Raw genomic sequence first — 23,570 nt, forward strand, 5'->3', positions numbered from 1 at the left:
CAGGACTGGAAAAGGTCCGTTTTCATTCCAATCCCTAAGAAAGGCAATCCCAAAGAATGCTCAAACTACCGCACAGTTGCACTCATCTCACATGCTAGTAAAGGAATGCTCAAAATTCTCCAAGCTAGGCTTCAGTAATACGTGAACTGAGAACTTCCAGATATTCAAGCTGGTTTTAGAAAAGGCAGAGGAACCAGAGATCAAATTGCCAATATCTGCTGGATCATTGAAAAAGCAAGAGAGTTCCACAAAAACATCTATTTCTGCTTTATTGACTATGTAAAAGCCTTTGACTGTGTGGATCACAATAAACTGTGGAAAATTCTGAAGGAGATGGGAATACCAGACCATCTGACCTGCCTCTTGAGAAACCTGTATGCAGGCCAGGAAGCAACAGTTAGAACTGGACATGGAAGAACAGAATGGTTCCAAATAGGAAAAAGAGTATGTCAAGGCTGTATATTGTCACCCTGCTTATTTAACTTATATGCAGAGTACATCATGAGAAACGCTGGGCTGGAAGAAGCACAAGCTGGAATCAAGATTGCCGGGAGAAATATCAATAACCTCAGATATGCAGATGACACCACCCTTGTGGCAGAAAGTGAAGAGGAACTAAAAAGCCTCTTGATGAAAGTGAAAGAGGAGAGTGAAAAAGTTGGCTTAAAGCTCAACATTCAGAAAACTAAGATCATGGCATCTGGTCCCATCACCTCATGGGAAATAGATGGGGAGACAGAGGAAACAGTGAGAGACTTCACTTTTTTGGTCTCCAAAATCACTGTAGATTGTGACTGCAGCCATGAAATTAAAAGACACTTGCTCCTTGAAAGGAAAGTTATGACCAACCTAGATAGCATATCAAAAAGCAGAGACATTACTTTGCCAACAAAGGTCCGTCTGGTCAAGGCTATGGTTTTTCCAGTGGTCATGTGTGGATGTGAGAGTTGGACTGTGAGGAAAGCTGAGCACCAAAGAATTGATGCTTCTGAACTGTGGTGTTGGAGAAGATTCTTGAGAGCCCTTTGGACTGCAAGGAGATCCAACCAGTCCATCCTGAAGGAGATAAGTCCTGGGTGTTCATTGGAAGGACTGATGCTGAAGCTGAAACTGCAATACTTTGGCCAACTCATGCGAAGAGTTGACTCATTGGAAAAGACCCTGATGCTGGGCGGGATTGGGGGCAGGAGGAGAAGGGGACAACAGAGGATGAGATGGCTGGATGGCATCACCAACTCGATGGGCACGAGTTTGAGTAAACTCCGGGAGTTGGTGATGGACAGGGAGGCCTGGCGTGTTGCGATTCATGGGGTCGCAAAGAGTCGGGCACGACTGAGCGACTGAACTGAACTATCTATTTTATATACAGTAGTTTGTATCTGCTAATTTATCTAATTTGTCTCCTAGTTTATCCACCACCCCCCCACAGGTAACCATATGTCTTGTCCCTCTTTTTAATAATTTTATTTGTTTATTTTTGGCTGTACTGGGTCTTCATTGTTTTGCATGGGCTTTCTCGGGCTGTGGTGAGTCGGGTCTCCTCTTCATTGTGGTGTACACGGTTATCATTGGGGTGGCTTCTCTTGCTGTGGAGCATGGGCTTTAGGCCTGCAGGCTCAGTAGTTGTGATGCACAGGCTTAGTTGCTCCACAGCGTGTGGAACCTTCCCAGAGCAGGGATCAAACTCGTGTACCCTGCCTTGACTGGCGGATTCTTATACACTACCGCCAGGGAAGTCCCATATGTCTTCTATGTATGTGAGTCTGTTTCTGTTTTATGTAGATAAATTCATTCGTATCACTTTTTAGATTCCACATATAAGTGATATACTGGTATGGCGTCATTCTGACTTCACTTAGTATGATAATCTCTATGTCCATCTTTGTTGCTGCAAGTGACATTCTTTTATTCTTTTTTAATGGCTGAGTGGAATTCCATTGTAAATATGAACCACATCTTTATCCATTCATCTGTCGTTGGACATTCAAGTTGTTTCCACATCTTGGCTGTTGTAAGCAGTGCTGCTGTGAACATCAGTCAGTCAGTTCAGTCACTCAGTCATGTCTGACTCTTTGCGACTCCATGGACTGCAGCATGCCAGGCTTCCCTGTCCATCACCAACTCCCAGAGCTTACTCAGACTCAAGTCCATCAAGTCGGTGATTCCATCCAACCATCTCATCCTCTGTCATCCCCTTCTCCTGCCTTCAACCTTTCCCAGCATCAGGGTCTTTTCCAAGGAGTCAGTTCTTCGCATCAGGAGGCCAAAGTATTGGAGTTTCAGCTTCAGCATCCTTTAGGATTGACTGGTTAGATATCCTTGCAGTCCAAGGGACTCTCAAGAGTCTCCTCCAACACCACAGTTCAAAAGCATCAATTCTTCAGCACTCAGCTTTCTTTATAGTCCAGCTCTCACATCCATACATGACCACTGGAAAAACCATAGCCTTGACCAGACGGACCTTTGTTGGCAAAGTAATGTCTCTGCTTTTTAGTGTGCTGTCTAGGTTGGTCATAGCTTTTCTTCCAAGGAGCAAGCGTCTTTTAATTTCATGACTGCAATCACCATTTGCAGTGATTTTGGAGCCCAAAATCACTGTTTCCATTTTTTCCCCCCATCTATTTGCCATGAAGTGATGGGACTGGATGCCATGATCTTAGTTTTCTGAATGTTGAGTTTTAAGCCAGAACAATTTGTAAATGCTTTGAACATTGGGGTGCATGTACCTTTTTGAATTAGAGTTTTGTTTGGATTTATGTCTAGGAATGGGTTTCCTGGATCATAAGCAACACTATTTTTAGTCTTGAAGAACCTCCATACTATTTTCCTTAGTGGCTGCACCAATTTACATTACTACTAATGGTGTAGGAGAGTTCCCTTTTCTCCATGCCCTCTCCAGCATTTTGATGATGGCCATTCAGACTGGTGTGAGGTGGTACCTCACCTGTAGTTTTGATTTGCCTTTTTCTAATAATTAGTGATGATAAGCATCGTTCATGTGCCTGTTGGCCATCTGTATGTCTTCTTTGGAGAAATGTCTATCTAGGTCTTCTCCCCATTTTGTAATTGGATTGGTTTTTTGTTACTGAGTTGTATGACCTGTGTGTATATTTTGGAGTTTAATCCCTTGTTGGTCACAGTATTTGCAATTGTTTTCTCCCAGTCTGTAGGTGTATTTTGTTGTTGTTGTTGTTGTTTTCATTTATGGTTTCCTTCAATGTACGAAAGCTTAGAAGTTTGACTAGGCCCCATTTGTTTTATTTTTGTTTTTATTTCTATTGCCTTGGGAAACATTGGTACCATTTATGTCAGAGAATGTTTTGCCTGTATTCTAACAGTTGTATGATGTCATGTCTATTTAAGTCCTTAAGCAATTTTTAGTTTTATTTTTATGTATGTGTTCTAATTTTATTGATTTACATGTGGCTGTCTAACTTTCCCAGGACCACTTGCTAAAAATACTGTCTTTTCTCCCTTGGATATCCTTGCCTCCTTGTTAGATTAATTGACCATAAGTGTGTGGCTTTATTTCTGAGCTCTCTATTCTGTTCCTTTGAATCATATTTCTGGTTTTGTGCCGGTGTCATGCTGTTTTGATAACTGTAGCTTTGGAGTATTGCCTGGAGTAGAATGACTAAAATATTGATGATACCAAATGCTGGTGAAGATGCAGAGTACCTGGGAACTCGCATTCATTAGTGGTAGAATGTGTAGAAATGTAAAAATGGCATAGACACTTTGAAAAACAGTTTGCCAGTTTCCTGCAAAATTAATAACTTAGAAATTTCACTCCTAGGTACTTACCCAAAAGAAATAAAAACCTATATTCACACAAAACTCTGTGAATACTTATGGCAGCTTTATTATTCATAATTGCCAAGAATGGGACTTCCTAGGTGGTCCAGTGGTTAAGACTCCACACTTCCACTGTGTTAGGCACAAATTTGATCCCTGATCAGGGAATTATTAATAAGATGCCACATGGTGTGGCCAGTAATAATTGCCAAGGATGGAACTAACTCAGATATGTGTCAACTGCTAAATGGATAAACGGGAACATCCATATGGTAGAAGACTACTCATCAATGAAACAAACTACTGGTATGTGTAATGACATGGATGAATCTCAAATGTACTATTGTAAATGAATCCTAAGTGAAAGAAACCTGTTCCCAAAGCATACTTTTCGTTTCCATTTATATGACAGTCTGCAAGTAGTAAAAACTACATGGATGGAGAATCACTCCGTAGTTGGCAGAGATGAGGGTTGGAGAAAGGGTTGACCACCAAGGGAATTTTTTGGGGTGATGAAACTGTAAGGTATATTGATTATAGCAGTGGATACTCAGTTCTATATATTTGTCAAAAGTTATAGAATTATGCACCAAAAAGTGTGGGGTTAAGTATGTGTAAATACTTTTTTAAAGCTAAAAAAAACCTTTGTTATTTCAATGACCCCCCCCAAAAAAAAAACTGTTAAAAAGCTCCTCTTCACCGGTCAAATAAATTAGAACAACAAGATTCAATTTTGCTTTTAACAGTGGCAGAGAAAAACAAATGAATACACAGTGATTTGCATTGTGTATTTGTGTTTCCATTTGTCAGGGAAAATAGGCACTCAATGCTGGTTGAGGAAAATTAGGCAGTCTGTACAGTGAAAGCCTTCAAATTCTACATCCCTTTGCTAAGTTTCACTTCTAAGGGTCTCTTCTGAGAAAATTCAGAGTGGTTTTTAATGATAAAATTGACAACAATTTAAATGTTCAAGAATAGTTCATTGCTTAATGTGTTATAAGACAGCCATATCTGTGTAATAGGATACTAAGCAACCATTTAAAATGTTATAGAAAATGTAATGATGTGGAGAACTAGTTCAGTTGAAGACAAAAATAATTAATGGATGGCTCAGACAGTAAAGAATCAACCTGCAAATATTGGAGACCAGGTCTGATCCCTGGGTTGGGAAGATACCCTGGAGAAAGAAATGGCAACCCACTCCAGTATCCTTGCCTGGGAAATTCTGTGGACAGAGGAGCCTGGCGGGCTATAGTCCATGGGGTAGCAAAGAGTCAGACACGACTGAGCAACTAACACTTTAACTTTCCAAATTTTTAAAGTTTCTTAAAGTCTCTAAATTTTTTCAAACTTTTTATAATGTATGTCAGTTTTTAAAAGTTAGAAAGTATAAAAAGAGGGACAGAAGAGATAGAAAACCAATGTGATAGCTTAGTTATCAGTATTGCTACAGAAAGAATTTGGTTGAACTCCTATGGCCCAGCTGGTAAAGAATGCATCTGCAACTCGGGAGACCTGGGTTCAATCCCTGGGTTAGGAACATCCCCTGGAAAAGGGAAAGGCTACCCACTCCAGTATTCTGGCGTGGAGAATTCCGTGGACTGAATAGTCCATGGGTCACAAAGAGTCAGACACGACTAAGCGACTTTCGTTTCACTTATGGCCAAATTTTTTTTGGCTGCACCGGGTCTTATTTGCCTCACACAGGATCTTTCGTTACGGAGCACGGGATTCTGTAGTTGTGGTGCGTGGGCTCAGTTGTAGCACGTGGGCTTAGTTACTCTGCGGCATATGGGATCTTAGTTCTGCGACCAAGGATCAAACCCACATCCCCTACATTGCAAGGCAGATGGACTTAACCACTGGACTACCAAGGAAGTTCATCCAGTGTACTTTGTAGTAATTTCCCAGTGGTGCTAGTGGTAAAGAACCCACCTGCCAATCCTGGGTAGATGTAAGAGATTCGGGTTCAATCCCTGGGTCGGGATGAGAAGGACACGGCAGCCCACTCCAGTATTCTTGCCTGGAAAGTCCCACGGACAGAGGAGCCTGGTGGGCTGCAGTCCATAGAGTCGCACAGAGTCGGACACTGAAGCAGCTTGGCGCGTCCGCCTCAAGTCTAGTCCTTGAGACCGTCCACTAGAGGGCAGCTCCAGGTCTGCAGAGCAAACACACCTGTGACACCCTCACAGCGAGGAGTGCGGCAGTGGGCCAGAAAGAATTACTCTTGTCCTTTGTTCTCTGAGGACTGGAGCACTTCCTCCTCTCCAAGGAAATTTAAGGAGTGGTGGGGGGTACTTGTTTCCCCTAACAGAGGCTTACTCAGTTCTAAAATTCCATGCCTTCTTCAGCAAAACTGGCACTTTCAAAAGCATAGCTTCTTCAGTCTTGCTCATCAAAGTTGTCCCAAAGACAGGTGTTACTGAACAATTTATACAAAGCATCACAAATCATTTGATAGTTTAGGAGGTTTTCCTAGCCAAGCAGATTAAAGACTACAGGCAAAAATATAAATATCAACATATCAGCCATGTCTTTGTAGTTATGCAAAAATAACAATGAAATTAATCCTGAGTGTTCCATAAATATAATGGGCCAGATCACTGAGATGTGACAGTCATACCCACCTTCACCTCTACCTGTCGGTGCCCCCTTCTTGGATTCTATGATGTCTGCTCATTATTAGTGCCTCCTCTGACTTTCCTGTCTAGGTGATCTTCCTCACACTGTTCTACTCACTGATGCTGAACAGGCTGCCACAACTTCACAGGGAGAAGGAACATCAAACCAGGAGGATCTTGGCACTCTGGGGTAATTCAACTAATACTTGTAACTAATATCTCATTTTGCAAAGAGCAAATTATATATCAGAACAGTGTACTCCCAGCCACCTCACTGACTAAGATAAATTTATCCACTCAGGGATCTTGTCTCTAACCAGCCATCATGCCCCCTCCCTGACCCAAGACCAACCAGTGGGTCACCAGAACTCCTTATGATCCGTCCCTCTGAAGGTCACTCAGAGCTTCAACTCTCCCCTGTATTCCAGATTCCTTCCTCGTGTTTCTAGCTTTGAGCCCCAGGTGCTATTTCCAACTGCTCACCCTCTGTATCTGAATGCCTACAGCTGTCTCAAACACGCCCCAAGCAGAATTATTTGCCTGCCCCACAAATTCACTTCTTTACTGTTTTCTCATTTCAGTTAATAATATCACCATTGGCTATAAACTAAGAATAATCCTAAATCCCGCTCCCAACTCAGTCACCAAGGCTGAGGAAGTCTGAATAAAACTGACTAGAGCCACTCATTCCATGCAGATGAAACTCCCAAACAAAAGGTGGCCAAAAAGCAAATGGCAGAAAAATTAACACAACATTCTGTTTTCAGCCAGGCTACACCACATGTGTGATCTTAGTTTCCCGACTAGGGATAGAACCCACCCCCCGCTACGGGGAAGTCTTTTAACACAATATTTTAATCATGCAAGAAATGCATGCCTTGCTTAGAGACACATTTTTTAATGAAGTGCATAGGAGGATAATTTTAGGAGAGGATTAGCTCTGAAGAGAAAGAAGGGATACCATCAAGGAGGTACACAGCAGGTTTTGTCTCAGCTGCCACTTATTTCTTAAGCTGAGTGGTGGACAAGCTGCTAAGGGGTTGGCATCTCATTCCTTGTGAGATTAAAAAACTAGTAATCTGACTTCAAACTGCCTTCCCAGTCCTCATTTCATTTCTCCATCTCTTGAATTGCTGTTCCCTCTGCTAAAGTGACTTTCTTTCTTTCTTGTCCTCATCTTTATCCATCTAGAGAATTCTGTCTGACTCATTTAAAACAAATGTCCTCTGTCACTGCCTCTGGGCCACCTTCTCTGAATTCCTCAAGGAGGTTTATTTTTCTCGCCAGTGACCCCTTAGCACTTTGCTCCTACAGGCTGACATGTTTTAGGTTACAGTCTAACTCCCTCTCTCTCCCCATCTTGATTTACACATCTCTAGATTTTTCTGCCCACAGTGTGGGCTGGAGAACAGCACTGGCATTTCCCTGGAATTGTCAGAAATTCAGGCTGTTAGGCCTTACCCCAGAAACTGCATTTTAACACAATTCCAGGTGATCCCCCTGCCCCTTTTACAGTGAGAACCACCACTCTGGAACAGCACTCCCATTGGGTAATCGATTGACAAAACTGTTTGGTTCTGGTCCAAGATAAGTGGAGAAATTCAGAATAAGCCTTTAGAAACATAGCAATAGGGTGGCCTAATTTTAGGCCTATTGAATCTAATTTTCAAAATGGGGCTTCTATGTCATTTTTCTTGTATTTTATAGGTCTCTGTCTGTGTCAGTTTTCTAGTTTTTACTGTATTTTACAAAAGTATTAGTCCCTGATGGATTGGAAATATTTTAAGTCTTTGATGGTAGTTTGGGAAGTATTGCTTGTGTAACTTCTTTTCTCCATTTCAGCATTTAATAGGAGATGCTCATAGTAGATGCTCAGCAGATGTTGATGAATAACTACTTAACGAAATATAACCTTTTTGTGACCTACATTTGAATTTTTGACAGCAAGATGTCCTTCATCATTACCCAGTTCAAGAGATAAGAGCAACTCCATCTATATAGCCCCCACTATGAACAGTCCAGTTAAGCGCCCAGAAAGAACCTTGAAAGAGAAGAAGTTCTGCAAGTTGACAGGAGATGTTTTAGGTATGGAGAGAAGACGGTAACATGTTTATACATCAACACATTTCCCAGCAAGGAAAGGGGGAGTGAGAATAAAATGGAAAACCTAGAAGGGGGGGGGAAGTATATTAAAGTATTCACCTCAAAACAGTCTGGATGCTATTAAGGCTGTACGTAAGGCTTACGTAAGGCTGTACGGTGAATGGAGGGCCTCCTGAACTTATGGTCTAATTGTGTGCTTGAGGAAGTCACTTCCTCTGTCTGCAGAATGTAATCTTGAAACTTGATCAGCATCACAGGGAGGAGGGAAAATGAATATGCTTTGAAAAATAGCTGTCCTGTAAGTACAAGGTCCAGCACACCTAGTGTTTGGGTTGTTGGATTCTCTGGACCAAAATAGACAAATTCTGTTTTTGTCACGTGAACTGAGACAATCTATAGATAATGAGGGATGGGAAGAGACCGAGGGAGTTGTCTGGGGGGTCATTTAGACCTTAGAACTAAAATAAAGCATTTTTGTGGGAGATTTTATGTATCTCAAGTATAATTTCTGATCAGTGGCAAGAGAATTCTGGGAAGGAATATATACATATCTATTGCTGCACCTACAGATATCACCAGGAGCCAAATGCTTTGGCTTATCTCTGACAATTAAGTTGAGTCACGTGAAAGTTCAATTTTTGACTGTTTTTGACCTGTGAGAGTCTATATGCTTAGGGAAAAATGAAGAAAAATGTATAGAGAATTTTTTTAATTGAAGTATAGTTGGTTTATAATGTTGTGCCAATCTGCTCTACAGCAAAGTGACTCAGTTATACATATATACACATTCTTTTTTTATATTCTTTCCATTATGGTTTATCCCAGGAGATTAGATATCGTTCCCTGTGCTGTACAGCAGGACCTTGTTGTTTACCCATTCTACATATAGTAGTTTGCATGTACCAACCCCAAAATCCCAGCCCATCCCTCTCCCTCCCCGCCTTCCCCTTGGCTTCCATAAGTCTGATCATATAGAGAATTTCAAAGAATTGAAATTTGATTTTCAAATTCACCTATGGTTTTCTCGCTTCTGTACTAGCACAAATCCTTTTCCTTACCCTGTTGATGACTACAGTCTACTCGATGCAGAACTCCAATAGATTTTACCTCCGTCAAGCTATCCACAAGAGCTTTTCTCACCATTTCTCAGAGATCAAACTTCTTAAGCATTTCTACACCTGGGCCAATAGCACCCTACTTCCCAACCTGTATGGGGATTACAGAGGTAAGAATACAGTCCAGGGGCCCAGCCCTGCAAATGTGGGATACAGTTGGTTTCCCGAATGCTCCTACAGTAACCATTAGAACACTGGAGAAAGTTTCACTGGCTGTGTCAATATGACTGCACCTCTGTGGGCACCCAAAGGTCCACTCCTAGGGACCCGTCTAAACAGTTTCAGGTTTATGTCTGTTCACCCAAGGGTGATCAGTCCCCGAGGGCTGATTCCCACTGAAGTTTCACTAAAGGCTGATAAACAAAGTTGAGAATTTATTCACTTACAGCATGAGAAGTAACTAAAGTGGTCCTTGGGGTTGCTGGCCTCCTTGTGAAGGAACGAACCACATGCAGCTGAAGTTTGTTCTCTAACCCCAGATGTAATCAGAAAGATCTCACACCAGGGTGATATTTTGATACATTGCCTGATGTGCAGTCATTCCTTAGTCTGTGATGTGTGACTTTTCTTGGTTGGTTATCTAGTTCAACTCCATGAATATGTAGTGAACAACTGGTGTACTGGGAACTGTCCTAGAAGCTAATGATAAAAAGATGAGTATTATGTGGTTTGTACCCTCAGAGAACCTCACCATCAAGAGGAGTTAGTATGAATGCTTCTTGTTCAGTATTTCTCAACCAGGTACCAAAACTTTGTCGTATTATAAATTTGTGTCTTATTAAGTGAGTTGTGCTCTGGAGATTGCTGCATGCATTAATCTCAGGATTGGTGCCTTTCTGTTGAGATTTGGAATATCTCCTAAGTTCCTGAAAAAAAATCTGAGTGATGTGTCATCTGAGTAAACATGTATACTCTTCTTTTTTTTAAATTAAATTTTATAGGCATATAGTTGACTCACAGTGTTGGAAATGTTGGTTTCAGGTATACAGTAAAGTGAATCAGTTATGTGTATACGTATATCCCTCCTTAGATTCTTTTCCCATATCGGCCACTACAGAATATTGCGTAGTTTCCATGCTATCAGCATGTTCCTATTAGTTGTCTGTTTTACTTATAGTAGCATGTATATGTCAGGCCCAACCTCCCAATTCATCCCTCTCCCACTTTCCCCTTTGGTGACCGTGAGTTGTTTCCTACATCTGTACAGTCTTTTCTTAAACGTGTGTCCTTTCTAAGTTGCTCCAGTTGTGTCTCACTCTTTGTGACCCCATGGACTGTAGCCCACCAGGCCCCTCTATCCATGGGGATTCTCCAGGCAACAAATACTAGAGTGGCTTGCCATGCCCTCCTCCAAGGGGATCTTCCCAACCTAGGGATCGAACCCGCGTCTCTTACGTCTCCTACACTGGCAGGCAGGTTCTTTACCACTAGCACCACCTGGGAAGCTCTTAATGTGTATGTGGTGCATTTAAGAGATTTTACAGGTGGCAACTCCTATGCATTGCATGTTGATTCTTTCTAGCCGAGTTTCATTTACTTTTTTATTTTATGGCTGTGCTGGGTCTTTTTTGCAGCACGTGGACTCTTTGTTGCTGCACCTGGGCTTTCTCTAGTTGCAGAGAGTGGGGCCTTTCTTTCTAGTTGCAGTGCAAGGGCTTCTTGCAGTGGCTTCTCATGGTGCAGAGAGCTCTAGATGCACGGGCTAGACTAGATGCAAAGGTGCAGACTCAGAAGCCACATCCTTGCTCTCCACTTACCAGCAATGTGTTTCTGAGTGAATCACTCAACCTCTGGTGCCTCAGTTTCCCTGTCTATACAATGGAGATAATCTTAGGATCTATCCTTTAAGATTGATGTGAAAATTTAAAACTTAGTAGATCTAAGTGCGTAGAGCAGTGTTAGGCACTCAATGGGTCTTAGCCATTATTTATTTATTTATTTATTTTTTGGCTGCACTGGGTTTTCACTGCTGTGAGCAGGCTTTTCTCTAGTTGTGGCAAGCCAGGACTACTCTCTAATTGTAGTGTGTGGGCTTCTCATTGCTTCTGTTGTTGTGGAGCACAGGCTATAGTTGCGGCTCCTGGGCTCTAGAGCACAGGCACGATAGTTGTGGCGCGCAGGCTTTATTGCTCCGAGTCATGTGGAATCTTCCTGGACCAGAGATTGAACCCATGTCCCCTGCATTGGCAAGCAAATTCTTAACCACTGGACCACCAAGGAAGTCCCAGTCTTAGCTATTATTAATTGGGGCAGTTGGAGCTCTGGTTCTCCTAGAACTACAGAGGTTACAGGAGTTACCTGGACATACTAAGGAAGAGCAACAGCAATCTGAGATATAGATAAAGAAATAGAATTAAGTAGATGATACTGATGGACATTTAGATTGTTTTCAGTCTTCTACTGTTAACAACAGTACTATTAAATATCCTTTTACATATATAATTTCACTCGTGCAAATATATCCGTAAGATAAGTACCTTGAAAAGACTTGATAAAACTGTACATCCAGCTTTCCCTGCCGCATGGAGGCTCGGATGCATTCAAGATTCAGTTCCACCAATAACCCACCACCATGGCTGAGGAAGGCATTGCTGCTGGAGGTGTAATGGACGTTAATACTGCTCTGCAAGAGGCGCTAAGACCACCCTCATCCACGATGGCCTAGCACGTGGAATTCACGAAGCTGCCAAAGCCTTAGACAAGCGCCAAGCCCGTCTATGAGTGCTTGCACCCCACTGTGAAGAGCCTGTGTATGTCAAGTTAGTGGAAGGACTTTGTGCTGAGCACCAAACCAAGCTGATTAAGGTTGATGACAACAGGAAACCAGGGGAATGTAGGCCTCTGTAAAACTGACAGAGAGGGAAAACCCCGTAAAGTAGTTTGTTGCACTTGTGTGGTGGTTAAGGACTATGGCAAAGAGTCTCAGGCCAAGGATGTCATAGAGGAGTACTTCAAATGCAAGAAATGATGAAATAAAAAATTGAGTTCTTGTTTTTTCTTTAAAAAAAAAAAAAACCTGTATATCCATTTTTCATTTAAAAAGCTATATATTGCCAGTAACATTTTTTCACTCTTTAACTGCTAAAAATTTTTTTGTTCTCAGAACTGATGTAGCCCAGTCCCGTTAGTTCACTTGTTTGCAGAAATACTGAGAGCCAAGCCATTTGTGGCAAGTAATTGTATCCTGTAAATACATAACTTTGCTAAATAGCCTAATCCAAAGTCAAAACACATTTGGGAAGAATTTTTTTGGTAAGATTTAATTAAAATTCCTCTTGTAGCAATTTAAACTTGTTTCTTCTCTTGTGACTTTCTTCTCAGATGGAAAACCATTAATCTCACAATTCTATTATTGCATACTTTTAATTTAGGGAATATACAGTGAGGCTACCTTTGAAGGTTAAATCATCCCTTACCTTCCTCTTACCTTCTTTAGAATCCTCGGTCCTTTGATAACTACTGCAAACTTTTCCCTGCCAGATTTTCTAACAATCTTTTTCTTTCATGTTAAAACATCTTTTTAATAATTAAAACATGAACATGGAGAAAAACAGTATACACTGCAAGGTATGCTGTGCAACTCTCCTTTGTCCCCTGGTCCCCCTTCTCTCTTTCTGAGAGGCAACCTCATTACCAATTGATTATACGGGCACACCTCACTTTATTGCATTTTTTTTTTTTTTACCTTTATTGCATTTTGCTTTATTACATTTCAGAGATTCTGCTCTGTCTGTTTAACAAATTGAAGGTTTGGGAACCCTGTGTCAAGCAACTTCATTTGTGCCATTTCTTCAACCGCATTTGCTCACTTTGTGTGTCTGTCACATTTTAGTCGTTCTTGAAATATTTCAGCTCTTTATTATATTTATTATGGTGACCTTGTGATCAGTGATCCTGGGTGTTACTATTGCAAAAAGATTATGACTCACTGAAGGCTCAGGTGATGGTTAGCATTTTTTATAGAAATAAAGTACTTTCTTAGCAATTAAGTTTTTAACTAAGGTATGTACATTGCTTTTTTAGACGTAACGGTATTGTATACTTAACAGACTACGTTTCAATCTAAACTTTTTTTTTTTCTTGGCCACACCACATGACTTGCTGGATCTTACTACCTAGACCAGGAACTGAACCTGGGTGCTGGCAAAAGTGCCAAGTCCTAACCACTGGACAGCCATGGAATTCCATAAACATAAGTTTTCTATGCCCTGGGAAACAAAAAAATTCATGTGACTTGCTTTGTAGCAGTGGTTTTGAACTAAACCCATAGTATCTCCAAGCTATATTTATAAATTCTTTCAGAGGTAACCTGTCTATTTGCAAATACATTTGATGATAAACAGCATCCTGCTATAAACACTGCCATGCATTTTTGCCTTTTCCCCTTAGGCTGCCTCGAGATTGTTCCATCAGCATGTGTAAAGCTGTCCCTTTCTATGTTTTATTCACTTACTGTATAGTATGCCATTGCATGGATGTACCATAAATTGTATAACCAACTCCCTATTGATAGACATTTAGATTGTTTCCAGTCTTCTACTATTAACAACAGTACTATTATTAATATCCTTTTACATAATTTCACTCGTGCAAATATATCTGTAAGATAAGTATCTTGAAAAGACTTGATAAAACTGTATATTCATTTTTCATTTAAAAAGCTATTGCCAAATTGTCCTCCTCAGTTGTACCAATTAACATTTCCATGAGCACCGTGTAAGATCTGCGCACATCCCCAGTAGTTCACACCATACAGGTAGCTCTGAGATACACAAAAGGTTTGCAATTGCACTCACAAGAAAATGCAAGTCAAAACTAAACCGAGGAGCCATTTTTCACCTCTCATATGGACAAAACTTACCTCCACTCTTGCCCTTCTTCATTCCATTTTCCCCATATTGTTTTTTTTTTTTTAACATATAAATGCGTTTTGTCCCTGTTCAAAAGCTCCCAATGGATTCCATCACACTTAAAAGCTTAAACCCTTTCTAAAGCTTACTCTAGGGCCTTCCCCACTCAGGGCTGTTGCACCTACCTCTGTTCCTTCTCCTCACCTCACTCCGCCTCTCATTCACTCTACTTCTGCCACACAAGCTTCTGTGCTCTCCCTAACCAGGCCACACACACTCTTGCTTCAGCGCCTTGGAACTCGCTCTTGCCCTTACTGATGTCTGCATCGGGTGCTCAAGACTTTGTTAGAGTCTCTCTCATAATCCACTCCAGTATTCTTGCCTGGGAAATCCCATGGACAGAGGAGACTGGAGGGCTACAGTCCATGGGTTTGCAAAAGAGTCGGACACGACTTAGTAACTAAACAGCAAACTCTCATAAGCCACCTCCTCAGAGAAACGTCTAATCATCCCTGCTCCCTCCCCACAGGACACTGTCCCCTCATCCTACTCAGCGTTTCTTCATAGCACTATTACTACCTGAATATTGTTTGGTTATTGCCTGTCTGCCTCCCTCCTCAAGTGTGAGTGCTCTGTGGACGGGGACTCTCGCCCACTGCCCTGTGCCTGGCACCTAGAATAGGACCTGGTGTATGTGAGCACTCGGTACACGCTGACTGAGACAAGAATGAATGAATGTCATTCTGTAAACTGCCTATTTTTCTTTGGGCTGCTTGGTTTTGTTTGCTTGCTTTGATAAATGGGAGCTTTTTATATATACTTAGTTGTAGATAGAGGTTTAGATATTTACACAGAAACAAAATGAGGATTTATAAAAATTTAGAGAATGGATAGCATATCAGTAGCTTAGCTGATAAGCTATTGATATCTTACCTGGGAGTGTGATATGCTTTTCTGTTCTCATCTTCATTTGTATCCCTCAGTCATACTGAATTCTCTTCATGTAATTCTGGTACATCTTATTAGGTTTATCTTTTGTGTTCTATGGTCAATAAGATTTCACTATACTAACTAGTGTTTGAAGGCTATTGGTTTTACCATATTTAATACCCAGATACCTTGCTGAATTTTTTTCGGTATGTGTATTTAGGTTGATTCTCTTTTCTCCCCAGCTTTATTGAGGTACAGTGGAGACACTGAAATTGTATGTATTTAAGGTACACATGATGCTTTGATATATGAATTGTGAAATGATTACCACAATCATACTAATCAACACATCCCTCTTTTCACATAGTTACATGCTTTGTTTTTGGTGTGATAAGAACTTTTATTCTCTTATCAAATTTCAAATATACAATATATCACTATTGCTGTTAACTCTAATCTATAAACTGTAATCATGCTATACATTAGATCTCCAGGACTTACTCACTTTAAAATTGAAAGCTGATGTGCTTTGACATCCAGCCATCCTTCTCCCCACCCCAGTCCCTGGTACCCACCGTTCTGTCTGGTTCTGTAAGTTCGACTTTTTAAAATTCCACTTATGAGAGACCATACATGCTTCTTTGTTGGCCAATTTTGTATTTTCAGTTTTGTGAACAATCCTGCTATGAACACGGGAGTGCAGATCTCTCTTCAAGATGGTGATTTTATCTCCTTTCCTTTCCATATATAGCCATTAGTAAGATTGCTGGATCATACAGTAGCTCTATTTCTAATTTTTTGAGGAACCTCCATGCTATTTTCCTTAACGGCTGTAACCAGTTTACATTCCGATTAATAGGATTCCTTTCTTCAGACCCTCACCAGCACTTCTTATTTCTTGTCTTCCTGATGATAGCCATCCTGATAGGTATGAGGTGGTATCACAGTGCAGTTTTGATTTCTGTATATCCCTGTGGTTAGTGAGTTTTATGTATACCTGTAAGTCATTTGTAGGTCTTCTTTAGAAAAATGTGTGGTTTGTTTATTTTTTGGTATTGAGTTGTATGGGTTCTTTATGGATTTTGGATTTTAACGTCTTGTCAGATACATAGTTTGCAAATATTTTCTCCCATTTCATAGGTTTATTTTATTGTTTCCTTTGCTGTGCAAAAACCTTTTCATTTGATGTACTCCCACTTGTTTCTTTTTGTTGCCTAAATGTTTAATGTCATATCAAAAAAAAAAAAAACTGTCAAGACCAAGTGTCAAGAAGCTTTTTCTCTGTTTTCTTGTAGGAGTTTTGTAGTTTTAGGTCTGAGGTTTAAGTTGTTGATCCATATAGAGTTGATTTTTTGTATATGGCATAATAAAAGGGTTCAGTTGCGTTCTTCCCCCTTTCCTATTTGGATGCCTTGTAGTTATTTTTCTTGCCTAACTTCTCTGGTTGGGACTTCCAATACTGTGTTGAATAGACATGGTGAGTAGGCATCTTCATCTTGTTCCTTATCTTAGAGGAAGAGCTTTTAGTTTTTCACAACTGAGTATAAAATTTAGCTGTGAGCTTGACATATATGGCTTTTGTTTTCTTGCAGTACATTCCTCCTTGCCTAATTCATTGAGTTTTTATCATGAAAGGATATTGAATTTTGTCAAATGCTCTTTCTATATCTGTTGAGATTATGTTTTTAATCCTTCATTCTTCTAATATGGTGTATCACATTTGTTAACTTATGTATTTTGAATCATCCTTGAATCCCAGGATAAATCTCACTTGATTGTGCTGTGTGACCCTTTCAAGGTGCTGCTGAATTTTGGTTTTCTAGTATTTTGTTGATATGCATAGCATCTTTTTCCATGCTTCTATTTTCAGCCTATGCGTACCCTATGTGTACCCTTAAAGCTTAAGTGAGTCTCTTATAGACAGCATATTGTTGGATCTTGTATTTTTTTTTCCATTTAGCTACTCTGTGTCTTTTGAGTGGAGAATTTAGTCATTTACATTCAAAGTAATTATTGATAGGTTATGTTTAAAACTGTAATTTTGTTCATTTTCTGGTTTGTAATTCCTTTGTTCCTTTCTTGTCTTCCTTTGTGATTAATTTTTTGTAGTGGTAGGCTTTAATTCCTCTCTCCCTTTATCTTCTATGTATCTACTATAGCTTTTGCTTTGCAGTTACCATAGTGAAGTGAAAGTCGCTCAGTCATGTCTGAATCTCTGCGACCCCATGGACTATACAGAGACTATACAGGACTACACATGCTCCAGGCCAGAACACTGGAGTCGGTAGCCTTTCCCTTCTCCAAGGGATCTTCCCAACCCAGGGATTGAACCCAGGTCTCCCGCATTGCAGGCAGATTCTTTACCAGCTGAGTCACAAGGGAAGCCCAAGAATACTGGAGTGGTTAGCCCACCCCTTCTCCAGCGGATCTTCCCTACCCAGGAATCTAACCGGAGTCTCCAGCATTGCAGGTGATTCTTTACCAACTGAGCTATCAGAGAAATCCATAAGGTTACCATAAGGCTTACATAAAACATCTTACAGTTACTGTAAATTTATTATTTTAAGCCAATAACAACTTACCTTCAATCACATACAAAACTACACTCTATTATCCCTTTTATGCTCTTGATGTCACACTTCACTTCTTAATGTTTATCTAGGTCATTGTCCTCATTTATTTATTTGGCTACCTCCAGTTTTAGTTGCAGCAGGCTGTTCTTTGTTGTGTCATGCAGGACCTTCCGTTGCTCGCACAAACTCTCTAGTTGAAAGGGCTCATTACTCGTGGCACGTGGGCTTAGTTGCTCTGCAGCATGTGGGGTCTTAGTTCCTCTATCAGGGATCAAACCTGCGTCCCTTGCAATGCAGGGTGGATTCTTAACCACTGGGCCGTGAGGGATTTCCCTCATTATTTTTTACAAATTGCGATAATTTCATATCCTTTTAAAAAATGTTCATATCTTATTTCTTTTGCTTATCTGATTGTATTAGCTAGCTAGCAACTCTAGAAATGTTTTTAAAAATATTGGTGAAAATAGGCCCTTTTTTGGTTACTAACTTACTGAGGCAACTTTTTTTTAAATGGCTTCCTGTATTCTCTCACTAGGATTTATTACTGATGGAAACTCCTTTCTTTTGGGCAATGTTCTACTTCGTCAGATTCGCTTTCCTGGTGCCACATTCTTTTCAACTAGACTATCTCTCCGAGAACAAGAGAAGCCATCTCACCAAGTTCAGGAGGATACAGAGAACTATGGGGTTAACTGGGGCCCCTCTGATACAAACAACACGAAATCAGACAGCATCTGGCATTACCAGAATCAGGAGGCACTGGGTGGCTATCCCATCCAGGGAGAGTTTGCCACTTACTCTGGAGGAGGGTATGTTGTGAGACTTGGAAGAAACTCCAGTAATGCACTCAGGTGAGTGAACCTGAACAGGAGGTCCAAGATGTTTGCTCCTGTCCATTCTTAGGACAATTAGGAATTAAGCACCCTTTTGAGTAGTTTTGACAGCCACTATTATGCTACTATACTATGTATGGCACTTGTAGACACTTTTATTTTAGATTTCTAAGGAAATGTACCTTTAAGTTAAAAAATTCCTGTTCAACCTCAAACTAAAGGTATATTTGGGGTTGCCACTTTGCCAAATCTCCTTCCTTTTCTCATCTGGAAAAACACATCAGTTTCAATTCTGGCTGCAGTTAGACTAAACTCTAGCTTAAGCAAACTGTATTCAAATGAGAGGAAACACCATGTCATGAACAATCCAAAATTAAAATGCCAAAATTAAATTGCCAGAGACTTAGAATGGTGTTATATACAAATCCTGAGTCTTTGTCATTATGTACGAAAAGCCCAAATTAAAATGATTATCTTTTCATTGAATTTTTCAACAAGAAACTAACTTCTCGAAAACAACAACCAAATGGCGCTCTGACTGCTTACACCTGAATAGCTGTTAAAAGTAGTGCTTTAGTGACTGACACTGTATTATTATTAGCCATTTCATGAATCTTCAGTTTTAGATATTGTCTAAAACAAGTTTTTAAAAGATACTAATGTAATTAATTTTGAAGTAGAATTCTTAATTGAGGTAAAATTAATTCTACCTCAGACCTGAAATGCCAAATACCTTTTCTTGAACATTTAACTTTGGTGTGAATACTAGTGAAAGTTTGGGCGTTAGTAAGCATAAGCATTTTACAGGGTGAACCTAGATTGGGAAATGTCACTTCTCACCTCCTCTGTGAGTCATACTGGAAATGCCAGAGCATTTTCCTCCTCTGTAGAGTTCAGTGGAGAATATAGCTGGCCTGTCTGTTTTTCCAGAGTTCTTCAGCAACTTGAACAGAGCCACTGGCTAGACCATTGCACCAAAAGCCTCTTTGTGGAATTTGTGGTCTTCAATGCTAATGTGAACCTGTTCTGTGTAGTGACCCTGATTTTGGAGTCCAACAATATAGGTATGAAGGCCTCTTCTCTCTTCCCTCTGTGACCTGGTATCACTGAAGGCCCCATTTCTTTTATCTTATGTCATTAAAACAAATTATTTAAAGCTATTGCACATAACTTTAAAGGTCAGATATTTCAAGGCAAAAATTAGCAGGTCTCTCTTCATCCTCACTTCATTCCTACTCTCCAAAGGCAGATTTAACTGATTCTTTGGTATTTAAAAATTACTCTAAAAATGCAACATGCTTAAAAAGATAGTCTCTTTTTTTGGCGGGGGGTGGGGGGTGCTGGGTGTTCATTGCTGCACACGGGCTTTCTCTACCGGCAGCGAGCAGGAGCTATTCTGTGTTACAGTGCCTGGGCCTCCTCTTGTGGTGTGGTGGCTTCAGCAGTTGTGGCACATAGGTTCAAGAGCACAGGCCTAAGCAGCTGTGCTTGGCCAGTTGCTCTGTGGCATGTGGAAGCCTCCTGGAATAGGAATCGAACTCATGTCTCCTGCATTGGTAGGTCAATTCTTATCCACTGTACCACCAGGGAAGTCCCAACAGTATCTTCTTATGATGATGATGATAATTCAACTGTTTTATACCCACACATACCCCAACATACACACACATAAAAACATTCTCCCAATAGTTATCATTCTGCCAATATAGTAATGTAACTTATGACTAATTTAATATTTCTATTACAGTGATTATATAAATATTTTCTAAGGATGAGCCTAGTGGCTCAGTTGGTAAAGAGTCTGCCTGCAGTGCAGGAGACCCAGTTCAATCCCTGGATCAGGAAGATCCCCTGGAGAAGGAAATGGCAACCCACTCCAGTTTTCTTGCCCAAGAAATCCCATGGACAGAGGAACCTGGTGGACTAGTCCATGGGGCTGGAAAGAGTTGGATACCACTGAGTAACTAAACCACCAACCTCCGTGTATTAAAATTAAATATCTTTTCTCTTAGAATATTTCTCCCTAGAGTTTATAGTCACTTCTTTTTCTTTTTTCACTTTCTTGGTTTGATATGCATCTATCATTGATTCACCTCCAGACTCTTCCTAGAAGTAAAAATTTCATTCTGTTCAAAACTATCAAGTAACCTATCATTTTGTTTTTTCCTTAGAGACATCTCTGAGGCCCACTATTCTTTTGGTATAGTCCAAATTGGTTATTTTCTAGGCCTGCTTGAGAGCTCTTGAACTTAGACTCTCCCTTCCCTATCTCCTCTCTCCTCTGTTGGATCACCTTTCTCCTAAATCCCATGTCTTCCCTTCTTGGTTTACTTTCTCATTTTGCTGGAGCACATCCAGCTGGTATGTTCGTTGGTAACTTCCTGGAAATGAGCAAGGGAAATAAATTTTCTTAAAGCCTTCAGTTCAGTTCAGTCGCTCAGTTGTGTCCAACTCTTTGCAACCCCATGGACTGCAGCATGCCAGGCTTTCCTGTCCATCACCAACTTTCAGAGCTTGCTCAAACTTATATCCATTGAGTTGGTGATGCCATCTCATCCTCTGTTGTCCCCTTCTCTTCCTGCCTTCGATCTCTGCCAGCATCAGGGTCTTTTTCAAAGAGTCAGTTCTTCTCATCAGGTAGCCAAAGTACTGGAGCTTCAGCTTCAGCATCAGGCCTTCCAGTGAATATTCAGGACTGTTTTCCTTTAAGATTGACTGGTTTGATCTACTTGCAGTCCAAGGGACTCTCAAGAGTCTTCTCCAACACCACAGTTCAAAAGCATCAATTCTTTGGCGCTCAACTTTCTTTATAGTCCAACTCTCACATCCATACATGACTACTGGAAAAACCATAGCCTTGACTAGATGGACCTTTGTTGGCAAAGTAATGTCTCTGCTTTTTAATATGCTGTCTAGGTTGGTCATAGCTTTTCTTCCAAGGAGCAAGTGTGTTTTAATTTCATGGCTGCAGTCACCATCTGCAGTGATTTTGGAGCCCCCAAAAAAGCTTTTTTTTCTGCCATCACATTTGGTTGATCAATCATTTGGCTGGATACAGTAGTTTTTCAGAGTTTTTAAAAGTTTAGCTCCACTGTCTTCTAGCTTCTCATACTGCTATTAACAAGTATGATGATCCCCTTACTCCCAAAAGTTTTTTAAATAATCTCTTTGTCCCCAGAGTTAGGAATGGAGTTCACAGTGCGTCCTTTGATCTGGAAATGTATCCCTTAAGTTCTAATAGATGTTCTTGCATTTTTCTATTTCTTTTTCTATTTTTTTCCTTTTCCTGATATTCTTAGCATTTTGATGTTGGAATTCATGGATGGATCCTCTGATTTCCTCATGTTTTTACTTTATTTTCCATCCTTCTGATTTCTGAGCAATTACTTCAATTTCCAAACCACTATTGGAATATTTTGACTTCTGTTCTTTTTGGATGCAGTATCCTCTTCACTAAGGATATTACAGGTTTATGGTTTTTTCTGCTCCTTCAAGGCTTTCTGTAATTCCTCTGAGCTTTTTTTGGTGTTTTGATCTCCAGTTTTCAGTGTTAGAGATTCAAGTGTCCTGTCATATTTGGTTTTTACTGCCTCCCTCTTAAGTGCGTGCTAATTAGAAGCACCATGTGCATGGACAGAGCTAGTCAGGTAGTATGTCCTTTTGGGGAGCAGTTTGTAGAGAAAACCCCTCCGTTCTCCTGCCTTGAGGATGTAAGCCTTTACGACTCCTCAGAGCCAGCTAAGGGAAGGGAAATGGGAATGGTCTCACCATGCAATATTTAAACTTTCTTTGAATTCCCTTTTCCAGTGGACTACTACCCACAGATGTACCTGGTGTCCTGAGTTCAGATTCTCTCTGGCTTAGTGTTACTAGGAAGGCAGGATGGGTAATAAATAGCGTGGTTGTAAAGGGGAGGGAGGAAAGCTGGGTTTTAACTGTTTACGTCCAGACTTAGGATTCTGTTAGTTCTATGTGGTACTTCTGAGGTACCTGATGCCTCCAGTTTCTCAGCCTTTGTGGGGTTTTGTGGTTAAGAACCCGCTTCCTTCTGGGTTTCCTGTGCTGCTGGCTTAGGTTTCAGCTTTCTTGATTCTTCTCAGGCAGTGTCATTCAGCTGTTTTCCAGTTCCAGGCTCATCTGCTCATCTGCCCACCTCCTCTTTATCTTTGGGTCATTTTTTTTATTCCTTTACTGTCGATGGCATTTTTTTTTTTTTGGTAAGGCATTAGGGGGAAACTGGGTATGTTCAATTCCTCCCCCTTTAACAGGAAGTCTGCCCTAATCCTCCTTCCTTTCCCCTCTCCCCCATAATTTGCCCACAAGTGTCCTATGACCATAGGTTTTACTTCTAATCAGAATTTTTGTCCTCACAGGCCCACATACAGTAGACCACTTCTGCTATACTTGTTTCAAAATGAAACATGAAAGCTTCCCAAGAGTCTTCATAGGGTTTTTATTTTAACTACTCAAAAACTAGGGGTAAAATAAACATGGGAAAGTCTGGCTTTCCCCATGAGAGCTAGCTATGTAAGGTAGGAATTCCTTTTGTTCTTAAATGTACTTTCTACTACAAGGGGTACATCTTAGTTCTAGCATTTGGAAAAGTTATATCTATAAACATTTCATGATCTTATAAAGCTTTTTAGTCTGTCTTCATAAAGATCTGAGTATGCAGGGGATACTGTTCGTACTCATGGGATAATGTTAGTGCTTTACATATAGTAAGTGTCTAAATGTTAAAAGCTTCAAA

General features: G+C 40.5%; 1 protein-coding gene and 1 pseudogene across 1 annotated transcript in view; both read left to right on the forward strand.

The window, feature by feature from the left end:
• Positions 1 to 23,570, forward strand: part of PKD1L3 (polycystin 1 like 3, transient receptor potential channel interacting) — an 80,869-nt gene that overhangs the window by 51,297 nt on the left and 6,002 nt on the right. The window contains exons 22-26 of the mRNA XM_043900578.1: positions 6,507 to 6,606; positions 8,361 to 8,501; positions 9,559 to 9,744; positions 18,523 to 18,838; positions 19,751 to 19,884. Coding sequence (XP_043756513.1) covers positions 6,507 to 6,606; positions 8,361 to 8,501; positions 9,559 to 9,744; positions 18,523 to 18,838; positions 19,751 to 19,884 — 877 coding nt within the window. The remainder of the gene's footprint in view (positions 1 to 6,506; positions 6,607 to 8,360; positions 8,502 to 9,558; positions 9,745 to 18,522; positions 18,839 to 19,750; positions 19,885 to 23,570) is intronic.
• Positions 12,207 to 12,627, forward strand: LOC122691920 (annotated as a pseudogene).

Source organism: Cervus elaphus, chromosome 4 (assembly GCF_910594005.1).
Source record: "Cervus elaphus chromosome 4, mCerEla1.1, whole genome shotgun sequence".
Lineage (NCBI taxonomy): Eukaryota > Metazoa > Chordata > Mammalia > Artiodactyla > Cervidae > Cervus > Cervus elaphus.